This window comes from Perna viridis, chromosome 4, assembly GCF_037379345.1.
Source record: "Perna viridis isolate PV_CMFRI_1.1 ecotype Kerala chromosome 4, ASM3737934v1, whole genome shotgun sequence".
Lineage (NCBI taxonomy): Eukaryota > Metazoa > Mollusca > Bivalvia > Mytilida > Mytilidae > Perna > Perna viridis.
Window position 1 is genome coordinate 3,580,440 of NC_142448.1, and position 14,707 is coordinate 3,595,146.

The window sequence follows — 14,707 nt, forward strand, 5'->3', positions numbered from 1 at the left end:
TATATGGCCTTCCTTTTGTAAGATGTTGATCACTGAAATTCTAGTTTGTTTCTTTCTCAATCCAATGACAACAATTATTGTAGCTACATGTACATGTATATTGTGTGTTAATGGTTTTAATTGAAAATGATATTTATTCCTTTGTTTGTTCATAATGTGCATTTTAATGATTTAAAAAAAATTTCAATGGTTACAAGTATCCTAAATGCAAAATTAAAGGGAACTTAAGGTTTGCACTCTCAGTCTATCTGACTGTTGTCCATCAGTATGATAAAACCAGTTCTCTGCACTTTTAATCATCAAGTGTAGAGATATCAATAAGTTTTTTGATGTATAGTTTAACTATGATAAGTTACACATTTTCCCACCTAACATGACATAAATATGTTCAAATATTTATTGCACAGGCTCATTTTGAAGCTTAGACATAATATTAATGTGCTGTATCACATAAAGGCTTGTTTAATCTACGGAATTCTGAAAAAAAAAAGACAATAAAGGGTGATATAGAAGAAAATTCTGAAATTTCCCATTTTTCTGATTTTATAGTAATTGTCACCCGAAAAGAAAAAAATAAGCGCCTGAATTGATCAGATATATTTTATACATCTTTATCTTAACAATGAATGCTTCAATTATGAGTTCTACACTCTTGGTATGATGTGAATGAGAATTCTGATTAATACTGTGACCAGTTTTCTAGGGGTAGGGGTAATATTTTTACCATTTTTTGAAAAATCTTTCTTGAAAATTAGTTTTTTGTGGTTTATTTATGTAGAAAATAAAATTATCTATCGATTGATACCAAATTTGAGATGTTTCAGTCGAGCAATAACTTGTAGAGTAGAATTTATCTGACTTTTACGGAAAAATCGAAAATCCCATTTTTTGCATTTTTGGATAAATTCTGACTATGAAAATCAGGAAAATTTATCAAAAGAACCCCAGAAATATAGAGTGTGATATTACTAAACAGAAAATACCAAATAAACCGTTTTTTACTGACGTATAAATACTCTAGGGTTTTGACATTGAAAAACAAGTCAATTTAAGCAATTTTTCGGCGGGGTAGGGGTACATTTTATTCATTTTACCCCAACACCCTTAGTGTTACTACTGGTACCATTGTAAAGCTGAGACATTGAGCTACCCCAACACCCTAAGCGTTACTGCTGGTACCATTGTAAAGCTGAGATATTGAGCTACTCCAACACCCCAAGTGTTACTGCTGGTACCATTGTAAAGCTGAGACATTGAGCTACCCCAACACCCTAAGTGTTACTGGTACCATTGTAAAGCTGAGACATTGAGCTACCCCAACACCCTAAGTGTTACTGCTGGTACCATTGTAAAGCTGAGACATTGAGCTACCCCAACACCCTAAGTGTTACTGCTGGTACCATTGTAAAGCTGAGTCATTGAGCTACCCCAACACCCTAAGCGTTACTGCTGGTACCATTGTAAAGCTGAGATATTGAGCTACTCCAACACCCCAAGTGTTACTGCTGGTACCATTGTTAAGCTGAGACATTGAGCTACCCCAACACCCTAAGTGTTACTGCTGGTACCATTGTAAAGCTGAGACATTGATACATATGCAAGTTTACTTTGAAGAAAGAAGAAGTTTGTAGAATCAAATTACTAAAAAAACTGATTTTTGCCTCAACTAGATATAAATAGTAGCCGAAAAATACAAAAATGCTTCAGTAAATTTTTTGGTGACAAAAATATTCTGAAATGGGAGGTATAAGGGTACAACAGATTTCAAAAATACACAATTAAATGGGAAGAAAAAAAATCATAAACAGATTGGAAATAAAACTACTCGAATTTAGAAACATTCCCTTAGAAATTAAAATACACATGAAACAATTTCCACCTTCACTGCACATATGAATTATATATAGTCTCATTAAAAATCAGAATATAGTCACGTTTGCCAAGTTTAAGTTTTGTATATGACATGTAGTTTGATTCCTAATTCAATTTAAATATCAAATACAGTAATATATTGCATGATGACTCATTTTTTGAAGAAAAAAAAAAGTGAGTATCATTTTTAGAAACATTCTACAGTCATAGAAAAAAAACTTTATTTGAATTATCATTGTTAGACACATTTGTTTCAATACATCTAGTGCAAACCATTGAATTCAAAAAGCAGTTAGATAAGTTGTGCAATATATATGAATTATGAATGAGTAAATGTGCACATTTTTTTGTAATTAGTGTGTAATTTTATCTTTATGCATTATTTTTAACACATCATTAAGTGTTATTCTTCATCCTCAAAATCAAATTCTCTATTTTCTTGTTTTATCTTCTAAAATAAACTATAAAATTATATAGAAGTTGGACTTTCTGCAAATGATATAAAAACAGAATTAAGTAGAATGTGTTATAAATAGTAACAGCAACAAAGATTCAATCATAAGGAAATAACATACACCCATCCCACAAAATATTGATTACCCTAACCCTTGTATGTTATTTATCTCCCCCCCCCCCCCATACACAATTGATCCCCTGACTGCAAGTTAAGTAAAACAGGTTACTTACTTGTCACAAAGCTCAAGCTAAATTGGGACTAAATAAACACACCCACCACAAAATATTGACATTTGTGTAATACTGTTACTTTATTGCAAGGAAAAATTATTGAAAGACAAAAAACAAGAAAACATTATTACTAGAAAGACATAATACAATAATAATACACAGTAACAAAATAAAATCATTGCAGAGATAAGACAACTTGTTTATACTAATATACTAGTTAATTTCTCATGTTTAATCTAAAATGGTATAATACAGGCAAAAAAAAAGAAATTTCAGATTGTTGTATAAATCTAGATCAACTGAAAGATTTGAAGCAAGTCTAAAAATGCATTCCAAAATAGAGTTTACATGTACTCCAGCTAGTTATGACTGAATATAAAGAAGTTGTGGTAAGAAATGGATAAATAATATTGTTATTACCCTACATTCAAAACACTATTAGTACCAGAATCTGGTGGTCAGTAGGTATACAGTAAAGCATGATCACAAATTCATATAATGCTACAATGTTTACACTAATAAAGCATGAACAGATAAGTAGTAAGATACATTGATATGACTTAAGTAACAGTTTTTTTTTTTTTTTTTTATAAAAATCGGACAGTAGGTGATTCATGCATGTCAAAACCTCACTGAATTCAGTTTTATTAGTTGTTCAGAAACTGTTATAGATCAAATAACTAGTCTTAGTTTTTCATTTAAGGGTTTGCGCTCTTGAATTCATAGAATTGACAACTCTACCAAACAAATGAAAGGTAAATTTAAATTTCATTGAGAACTTGAGTATATGGTTTACCCAACCCATGAAAACTACAAAAATAAGTACCACATGAACAATAATGCATTCACAGTAATTCAGACAACCCACTCCTGCAGATTTACATAATACATTGCCAACAAAAATCTGTTGTTGAACAATACAATGTAGTAACATAGATATACATTAAAGACACCCAATTAAAAATGATACTGACAAGCTTAACAATATAACAAACTCCTAGATCAACAAAAAGTTTACCTTACAAGTATATGGTACAAAAGAACACATAAATTGGTTCCTCCTGTGAGTTAAAAAAAGAACAATAAGAAGAGGCTCCCAGGAGCATAAATCACCAACCTGGTTAAATTCTTGCCTTTCATAGGCAATAAATTGAACAAGGAGTTGTCTGACAATATTGACTCAAGAAGACTTTGGTATGACTTACCATAAGCATCATTTCATCAAGGAAAAGTTTCTTTCTGTCTACTATAGTTTTCAAGATATTGGCTGAAAACTGCTAAAAACATCATTTTTGGCCCTTCAAGGACAACAACTCTGACAAGGAGTCATCCAGTAACTATGATCCCACGCACTTTTGTAGGCCTTATCATATCTAGATCATTTAAGCAATTGAAGGTTTCTATCTATCATAGTTTTTAATGGATCTGCCCTTTACCTGCCACTTTACAATTCCTTTTTTTTTTACTCATTTCATTGGAGAAAACAAATCTCCATCCACTATTTCTCGATTTCTTTATTGAAATGAAGATTTTGTTATAAAAAAAATGAAATTTAATACCTCCTCTTCTACCTAAGGGACTACCTTTATAGTCTATTTTAATGGCATATGACTTCTATAGTACAATTTATTTCTACAGATATGTTTTCACTCACAACTGTGGGTAGCCAAATGGCAAATTATTTGTTCTTTCAAAAAATTTTACAAAAAATATTGACTGGTAAATGTCACGTCAACCCACTAAAACTATCTAAATTGTCTACATCAAAGTGTTTCATAAGTCATTATACAGTTAACATTATAGATATGTGCCAATCTTTTACCATACCAAATGATACATATGAAGGCTCATACCAGTAAATAAAAGGAAGTCAAACATAATCAATAACTGTTAAACCCACTAGTAATGTACAGAGAAATATGTAAGTACATACAAGGTAAATAATCTGTTCATATAAGGCTACCACATCCATCAAAAGACTGAGTTATCAAGGAAAACCCTCTTTATCATAAAACATAAACAATTCATGCTTTCCTTTATCTATATAAGCATCTTCTCGTATACAATAGTGCATTTCTTTGATTCAAAATATGAATTCAATAGTTTCACATATTTATAAATGCAATCATATCGGAGTTAAATATATTATAATTCTAGCATGTTTTTCAAGAGTAAGAAAAGATAAAAAAAAAAACTCAGTTTATTAAAAAAAAAATTAAGATCAATATAAATAAAATTAGACATTTGACTGGCCATACATGTATTGCTACATAGGGACTAGGAACAAGTTTTCAGTAACAAATGACACAAGGATTATGTAAAAAAGCATTTCACAGCACTAGTTTCTCTAATTACTTTATTGTTTTAAGTTGGCAACCAACACATGCCATGCATTTATCTGTTGGGAAGTGTTCCGTGTTCCTTATTCTGGCTGCCTGAGGCTACAACCTTTATTTTACATACAGAGTTTTGGGTTGTTTGGTACCTAGGTGATACAAATATGTATCATCTAAATAAGTGATAAAATGAATATTCATAATGAATAAAATCACAAATACAATATGAAGATTTGGTAAGTCTTATGTGGAATTTTCCAAAATGTATGAACCATAAATGCTTTTGTGCCAATTCTTGTGTGATATATTCAAATGTTGCCATAGTTTTTTTTTCCACTTGTACATTTATGATTTTACTGGTATGTACTCAAATTAGGCAAATTTGGTTTCAATTAATTTAAAAAAAAGCCTCTGTGCACATTTTCTGTGATTAAATGTCAAAAGTGTTGGTCATGTATTTGATAAAATTATTGATCCTTTTTATACCATAAGTTTTGTGCCAAACAAATTTTGCTGATTGCCAATTCTTGTTTCTATTGACAAATGTCATTAATTATCCTTTTGATCCTGATTGAGTTCCTCCTCAATGGCTTGTTTAGAGAGGTGTTCAAATCCGTCCTCTTCCTCTTCCTCATCAGAGCTACTATCACCAAGGCTATCACTATCAACAGATTCATCAATGGGCTCCGATATATTCAGGAATGATTTTATCTTCTCTGCTAACTTTTCATGTTCTTTACTGTTATATGAAAAAAAAAATTGCAGTAGCTAGACTGAGAAGTTAAGACTTTATATTGTGATATGTTTGAAAGATTAATAAAATTTAAATTTTCCTAGAATTTACAATTCATCAATTACTCAGTGTAAAATCTAATTTTAGAATGCTTGACAAAAAAAGTTGGATAAAACAAGAGGCTCACCTGGTTAAAGTTTGTCTTTCAAGGGCAATAAATTTAACAAGGAGTTGTCAAAATTTTGACTCATGAAGACTTTGGTAGGACTTATCATAAGGATCATTTCAACGATTGAAAGTTTCTTTCTATCTATCATAGTTTTTAAGATATTGTAAAAAAAAACATTTTTCATCTTTCAAGGACAAAAACTCTTACAAGGAGTCACCTGACAACTCTAATCCCCAAAGACTTTTGAAGGTCTTACAATAAGGATCATTTCAGCAATTGAAAGAGCTAAACCTAATGGTTTTGGAGATACATGCGAAAAACTACTGTCTGACCCCTATGTTCTATTTTTAATAAGGGCTGCCATGTTTTTGACAGATCAAAAATCCCTACATCAGGATACCCAAAGAAACATTCATACCAAGTTTGGTTTCAAATGGTCAAGTAGTTTTAGAGAAAAAGAATTTTGAAAGAAATAACATTAAAAATTTAAAAAAAAACTTAAAAAAAAAATAGCAAGAACTCCAACATGGTTTAACAGATTATAATGAAAATTTGACCCCTATTTTCTATTTTTAGTAAAGATGGCCATGGCCAAGTTTGGTTCCAATTGGTGAAGTAGTGTCAGAGGAGAAAAGTTTTGAAAAATTGTTAACGACAACGACAGATGACGATGGTGAATGAGAAATGATGACAATAGCTCACATGGTCTTCTGTAAGGTGAGCTAATAACATTAAATATAGTTTTTTATGCTGTGAATAAAGTGGCAGTTTCAATGATTATTTTGATGTAATGGAGCACATTTAAATTGAACTAAATTACAATCACCTGGTGAAAATTGACCAAGAAATTTGAAGTTTCTAACTTGATTGAAAAAGATTGAAATAACTATAAAATGATAGAAAATCTCCTTATTATCTATATTCCATCAGGTCATTTAATCAAGGAAAGACCAACCCAATCCCTTCAAGCTATCTATACTATTTGCTGTTATAGCTTACCTATCTTTACCATATATAAATGGCTCTGTGACCTGCATTATCACTGACCTATCTCTACCATATATGAATGGCTCTGTGATCTGCATTATCACTGACCTATCTCTACCATATATAAATGGCTCTGTGACCCCTGTTATAGCTTACCTATCTTTACCATATATAAATGACTCTGTGACCCCTATTTCCATTCCAGTATTAGTGTAGAGAACCACCTGATATCCTTTACCAAAGTAGGTCACAGTTTCATCTTTTATATGTACACCTATTATATCATCTATATCAAATACAACTGTAAAGAAAAAAAGAAGGAAAACTGCAAGTAATGTTTGTTTAATTGATGTCCCTCTCCACAGTGGTGTAGAAGGAGTTATGGATAAGAGATGGGTATACTTTATTCATAAAAGGCAAAGTCAATGTTTTGCTATGGTACACCCCCCAAAACAAATACATCAACAATCAGATCAAACCTGAAATAAGAGGTGCACATTTTTAATATTAAATAAATAGCCTATGAAAGTTTCATTAAATTCTATTCAGTGGTGTATGTGGGGTAAAGGATAAGATAAGTATTCAATTTTGTGTCACAAATAAATATATTGAGAATGAATTCATTTAACAAATTTTTTGACAGATCCAAGCTTTTATTGCTAGTAACCATTCATCCAAGTTTGAAGGAAACCTATCCAAAATGGAAGCATTATGAAGAAAAAAAAAAGCCTAAATCAATAATTTTTCGCTTGTTCCCCAAAAAGACCCCCTACACTGATTTCTGTGAAAATCAATAAAATCCAAGTTTTTATTGCCAGGGATCAAACCTAGGACCTCTCTCACTTGAGGTAAGCATACTACCCTGAGACCACCAAGGCAGTGACCTATTTCTGAGAAAACTGATTAAATCCAAGCCTTAACTGCTATCGATCATTAACCATTTTGAAAGAAATCTATCCAGAAATACAAAATCTAGATGCTATCAAGGTGACAAAATGCTATGACACAATGACAGACACACAGAAGGGCCAAATCCATTAACACCGTGAGTTGTCTAAAAGCTTGTTTGCCCTAAGTCATTACATCCTATTACTCTATGAACTTGTTTGCAAGTAAATTTCAATAAAATTCTTATCAATTGATTGATTGTGGTGTAAAGTCCTGTAAGTAGATATTTCATGCATTTAAGGATCATAATATATTAAGGAGGTAGACCTAGGGTAACGGACATAACTCTTGAAATCAGTGATACTTATGTATCATATTCATATTCACCAAAGCCTATCTCGCCTTCATTTAAAACAGAATGAAATCAGTCCAAGTTACTTTTGATGCTTACATGAGATTGATGTAAAATTCTGAATACAAAAGTTCCCATGCCTTGTAAGAGTTGTGTCCCTTACCCTAGGTCTACCTCCTTAAGTAAACCCTGCTTCGTTATAGTATAATACTCTGAACCAGACTTTTAATGTTCCAGCTCACAAAACAGCAGCCCATAAGCAGACATGTCACACCACTAAAACACAGTATTCTGACTTCGAATCAAGCAGTTTTTTTTGTAACTCAATCTTCATAGAATATTTTTTTTTATTATAAAAAATTGTTTGATCTTTCACAATCAATTTTTGATATAAAAATATTGAATAAATAATAAAATGGTACCCCAAAAATTATATAAACAAGCACTTCTATTAAGCTCTGAGAGATACTAACCTACATGAGGAGGTTTCCTGGTACTTCTATTAACCTCTGAGAGATACTAACCTACATGAGGAGGTTTCCTGGTACTTCAATTAACCTCTAAGATACTAACCTACATGAGGAGGTTTCCTGGTACTCCTATTAAGCTCTGAGAGATACTAACCTACATGAGGAGGTTTCCTGGTAAATGTATTAAGCTCTGAGATATACTAACCTACATGAGGAGGTTTCCTGGTAAATGTACTAAGCTCTGATATATACTAACCTACATGGGGAGGTTTCCTGGTAAATGTATTCATGATTTTATCCCATATTGTCATTCTAGTAATTTTTACTTCCTTGTCAGATTTATTTAGCAAACACTCCTGGAATATAAACCAACTATCTCGTTAACATCAATAATAAAGCTTTATATAAGAGTAATCAAGGAAAGTACTGGGATTGAAATAAAAAATGGCTTTGTCATACACTGTAAACAAAATAATAGAGGCTACAGAGAACCTGAATTGCTTACCTAGAAACATCAAAAGTCCAACAGGAAAATCTAGACTTTTATACCATTCAGCAACAGAATATATTTATTGAAGACTTATGGGTGATCTTGAGCTGACATTTTTCATCCTGATGGGGTTGTTGTCTCTTTGAAATATTCACCATATCCATTCTCATTATACTTAATTTTTTTTTCAAAATTAACAAAATTACTAAATTTGTTTTTTTTTAAATCAACTTAAAACTTGATACATAATGTACTATTAATTATAAAATTATAACAAGATCATAAGGATTCAAAAAATGTTCCTTAATTCTGCTTTCCAATATATAAGCAAACAAAAATTTATAATGTTACATACACTTTTGTTCATATTACTGTGCAGAAACCAATTTTCTGATGCTTTTTTTACCCCTTACTTCCTAAATGGTTCAAGTCCATACACTTATAAAAATTATACTCTAGTTATTGTGTGAACATCAGATGTCTACAAATGATGATGATAACATGGCCATAACATTATACGACTACAATTTCTTAAACAAGACTTTTTAAAATTAGATGGTACTTGAAAATTAAAGAATACAAACCTCATGGTCCTCTATACATGACAATCCAACAAATATACCAAAGGAAATGTAAATAAACTGCTTTATTACAGGGTCTGAAATAAAATACAGGTGTACATATGAGAAAGTGAAAATGTTATGCAATATTGAAGCGGCATAATGACATTTCCAATACAAGTACATGTACATATAATTGAATACAAAAATGAATAGTGATATTTGCCTACAATGAAATCTAGAGTGTAATTCTCTAAAACAAAGCTTGATTTGAGTGTTATCTATGATTCCCGTTCAAAGAAAAGTTTTACAAAAAGAATTGACAAGCATTCATTTTCTACATTTTAATATAATTTAATAATACCATTTTTACTGTCAGAAATGATACCACCATTTTTTTTACTTTGGATACAAAATTTTCCTTTCATCAGATAAATAAACAATGTCATGAACTTTAAATTTAAATGAAATTATCCTATCTGTAAATGACATGTGTTTTGCAATAAATTAATTTGAATTTATCACAGTTTTTGCCAAAATATTAAATTATAAGTAATGTAAATAATATCTGAATATGTTATCTTGTATAAAGAACTTTGGTTCAATTGCTTCACAATTTATTCTGCATAAACTGAACCTAAGTTCTTTATACAAGATAACATATTCAGATATTACATTCCTTAAATAAATACTGGTAAAACACAACCGCACAAAATAATACACATAAAAAGAGAGAATTACCATCACTATATAATGCTGCTCCATATCCTATAGCTGTAAAAGCTGTAAAATAAGACAAAATTAGTAAGGTACATGTATATCATCTTGTTGTATTACAGAAACTGGTGGGCATATTCCCTTACTCTCAACAATTTTACATGAATAGTACTGGAATCATTTTTGCCTTTTTTTGGCAGGGTCATGACTGTAAAATTCACATGAGCATAGAGCACGTGATGTTGCCACTTTTCAGTAACAGGAATTTCAAATCATCATGAGCAACTAAATGAAATAATTTGCAACTGAATAGATTTTAGTTGTTTACATGGATTTTCATACCAACATATATTTACAGTTAGATACATGAAAATGTACTGTGACAGGTTTATGAATAGAACCAATAAGCAATAAAAATGAACATTTAGAAAAGGAAGATAAACTGTGTGTATATAGTATCTACTTTGAAAGTACTTTAATGCATGGATACCTATTTTCGTGCATCAAAGAAGAAACACAATTCTTGAATTTGTGGTTTTGAAGTTTTCAGTATACACATCAATGGTTAACTCCTACCCACTGGGAACAAAATTTCATGGTTTGGCCTACACATGAAAAACACGAAATTGATACAAATAAATGTACCCCATGAACAATAGTACTTTCATAGCATTTAGCCTTTTAGGATTATGAGAAGAACAAACCTGCCAAAAGGGAATATCCGTACAGACCAGGTTCTTTTACAAGATGAAGTCGATCATCAACATCTTCTTTGATTTTAACATGGCTCCTCATCTTTATCCTAAAAAAATAAAATCTTAGATACTATGAGACACAATGTCCTACAAATTCTTATAATAAACCAAAATCTAACAGGTCAACCTCAGTTTATCAGACTATTGTCAACTTTGGTGACCATATTTGGCCTCACACTGCCATTGTTAGACCTTTATAATGCTGAACTACACTTTACAGTGTCTGATCATTGATGAGGACAGACAAATATTGGAAAGCAGTATTTCTCCTGGCTCAACTCAAGGGCAAAGACACATTGCATTACATGTTTTTGGTTGATATTTTATTTTTAACACCAAAATATTTTTTTAAGTAAGCTTTTCCCATCTGACATTTAAATTTTCAGGTTATTTAATTAACATCACACACCAAGAGTGACAGAATAGGCAACTAAGATTTGTGGTAGCCACATACTGTTACATATACAAATGTAGAAGTTATTGAGGTATAAAGGTTTAACAGGAGAGCATGATTAAAATAATTTATTCTATAGTACTGTAAGTGGGATGAAGGGTCAAACCCAAGACAACTTGATGACTGGCCAGTGAAAAACTGATTTAGCCAAGTAAATAAACTGGCATAAAATGTACATAGTACTACCTACTATATATACATGTACTAAATAGGCTGTCCTGCAACATAAGTAAATAAGATCGGTTAAGTTTTATTTAATGTTAGTGAAATCATGTAAATGTACATGTCAACAATTATGGTGGTTGTATGGGTTTTCAATCACCTAAACAGAAGTCAAAGTATCTGAAACAAACTCTGTGGTGGTTGTATGGGTTTTTGATCACCCAACAGCAGTCATTGTATTATTTCATAAATTTGCATACCATTTATTTTTTCTGCATTGGTCATGTAGGTTGATGAATGTAAGTGCATATGATTGTTTTATTCACACTTCACAGACCTCCAACAAAAGTGTGTCAAATACTGCTGACATGTGAATTTGATCACAAATTTTGACTCAGGTTAATTCAGTTGAAGTTGCAATGAATTTGTAGTCAATATTTTGATAAATACAAAATGTATGACTAGTCAATATCAAGATATCTATGATGAGTTGTCTTTTAATTTGTTATACTTTATAAAGATTTTTCTCTGATTTATCTATATTTCTAAATTAAGACTTTTTAGGGATTGAGATGAGGATTAAAGATGTTTAAATACAGTTAGGTAACTTCACTAAAAACTCAATGAAAGTTGAAAAATGAACTTTGATTTAATAACAACAACAAATTAAACATATACATCTAAATCATCCAGTAAAGTAGCAGGGGAGACTATTCTGTCAGATCCAGTAAGGTCTCACTAACCACTTCCGGGTCAAATTGGCCACCCCCCTATGTAGTACCAAAAACACACTGAACCTAGACATATGCATTGTAAGTGCATTATTTGTGTGTATTATGATTAAAAGTAGTCAAAATGAAGCTGAGAATGTGTACTTTAAAATCATATATGTAATTAACTACAAAAGTGTATGAATATTGTTTACATGTGTGAGTAATTTGCCTCCATGCTGTCAGTTAGCAGAACAGGTAAAAATGTGGATTTTCAGTATTATTTATTCAAGTAAATTTTGTGAAGAATTTCTACTACCATCGTACCATTAGCATAATGATTTTGGAAGCCTTATTTTCCAAGCTTCGCAACGGTATGCAACTTTAAGATGTCATTTGTCCTGGGAATTCACAGTGAGACTTTGAAAATTACTTTTTTAACATGTAAAGTAATGGAAACGTTTGAAGTGGTTAGTGAGACCTAAAGTAACCTGGGAGACTATTCTGTCAGATCCAGTAAAGTAGCAGGGGAGACTATTCTGTCAGATCCAGTAAGCCTGGGAGACTATTCTGTCAGATCCAGTAAAGTAGCAGAGGAGACTATTCTGTCAGATCCAGTAAAGTAACCTGGGAGACTATTCTGTCAGATCCAGTAAAGTAGTCTGGGAGACTATCCTGTCAGATCCAGTAAAGTAGCCTGGAAGACTATTCTGTCAGATCAAGTAAAGTAGCCTGGGAGACAATTTTGCCAGATCTGGCAAAATAGCGTCTGAGAATAATTTACCGGACCTAATTAAAATTGATTAATAATTAATGATAATATGCTTTTATCACAAATCATATATATAGGCTTCTTACTGACATTATAATAAGCTATATTGAGTATATTTCAATTTCTTTTTATAATTTTATAAGAAGTATAACATTTTTAACCAGAAATCGAACCATCCTATATAAATATGTAAATTAAACTTGTGATGAAGATGCAGATTATCTATGTACAATGTTAATTCATAACATTTTTAAATGCAGTCCTATTTTTATAAAAAGATATCTGTATCGATTTTAAACATTTCAAATTCTTATTGTACTTTAATTTTTGTGTATTTTTATTCTGAATTTCAATGTAAATGTATTTAACACTTATATTTTTATTTACAGAAATCTGTGTCAATGAATTTCTATTTTACTTTAATTTATGTGTAAAATTTTGAAAAAAAAATATAAAAATTTTTAAACCATTTCACGATTTTTGATGACAGAAAATCTGTGAATTTCTAATGATTAGAATTCCTATTATACTTTAATTTATGTGTTAATTATTTATTTAACTTTTCATTCAAAATTTTATGACTTTTGTTATACAATTTCATCATACGTCATATCTCCAATTCTGTAATCTTATATATATTTATAAAGTTTGTACTATGAAGTCTTGAGTTTTTGTTAAATATTGATGGGAAAATAGCCAAATAACATTATATAATTATTATGCTGGATCAGACAAAATAGCTAAATGACATGAAATAAGCTATTTTACCCCATACAGCAAAATAGCCATGGTCCAAAAAATCTCTTTAAGATTCTTGTTGAAAACTGAAAATTTCACAGGTCTGAAAAACAGGATTACACCCAAGTACATGTAAGTTTGCAGACGAATAAAGGGGGAAGTTCAAAGCATAGAGACATGCATTTTGGGGGGGATCACAAAGTTACAAATAAAAAGGGATTAAGTAAATTGTGGAAAAAAAATAGGCAGAATGAATAATTGTTTTACCTGTTTATTTCTAATTTTGTTTGATATTGACAATTCACAATTCTACTGCATTATGTTTTTTTTTCAAATGTAAAAAAATTAGCTTAAGTATTAATTCAGTACATACTCTACAAAAAGCTTTTTTTCAAGACCAATTTCACATGCCAATTGAAAACACATGTAATGATGTATGAAAAGACTATAACATAAGCTTATATAGCCAATGGCAAAATTTATAGCTGTTTCACAAATATAAGCTTCCTGCATGTGAACATGGCTTGTGAGTGAAAAGGGGGCAGGAGAGAAGACTGAAAAATCAGGAATTTTTTTACAAATGATCTAACCAACAAAGTTGTATGTACTGTACATGTATCCACATTGTTGGAAGATGTTGCACGAAAATAAAGCCGTGACATGCTGACTATTCCTGCATTTAGCAGAGGTAAGGAGTCCAGTTGTAAAAATGGAAAGTGAATGTTGGAAAAGAACTACTTTTACCGACTACTTTCCTTGGTTTCAACACCACTACAATGACTGAATGAGTCTGTCTGTTTACAAACAACTTCACCAAAAATAGAAGTCGACTGGAACTTCTCGGACTTAACACAA

The 14,707-nt window shown here is 31.0% G+C and overlaps 1 protein-coding gene across 2 annotated transcripts; it reads right to left on the minus strand.

The window, feature by feature from the left end:
• Positions 1-2,076: 2,076 nt before the first annotated feature.
• LOC148618479 (cytochrome b-245 chaperone 1-like) lies at positions 2,077-14,693 on the minus strand. 2 transcript variants are annotated; one of them, XM_088577469.1, is made up of 7 exons: positions 14,597-14,693; positions 10,966-11,063; positions 10,286-10,327; positions 9,569-9,642; positions 8,751-8,850; positions 6,941-7,085; positions 2,077-5,634 (listed from the first exon to the last, which is right to left on the minus strand). In XM_088577469.1, exons 2-7 carry the CDS (start codon positions 11,054-11,056, stop codon positions 5,445-5,447), a joined length of 642 nt encoding a protein of 213 aa, XP_088433595.1. In that variant the 5' UTR covers positions 11,057-11,063; positions 14,597-14,693; the 3' UTR covers positions 2,077-5,444. The 2 variants fall into 2 exon arrangements, with proteins under 2 accessions (XP_088433595.1, XP_088433593.1); XM_088577467.1 differs by having other exon boundaries at positions 14,443-14,693.
• Between the last annotated feature and the right edge of the window lie 14 nt (positions 14,694-14,707).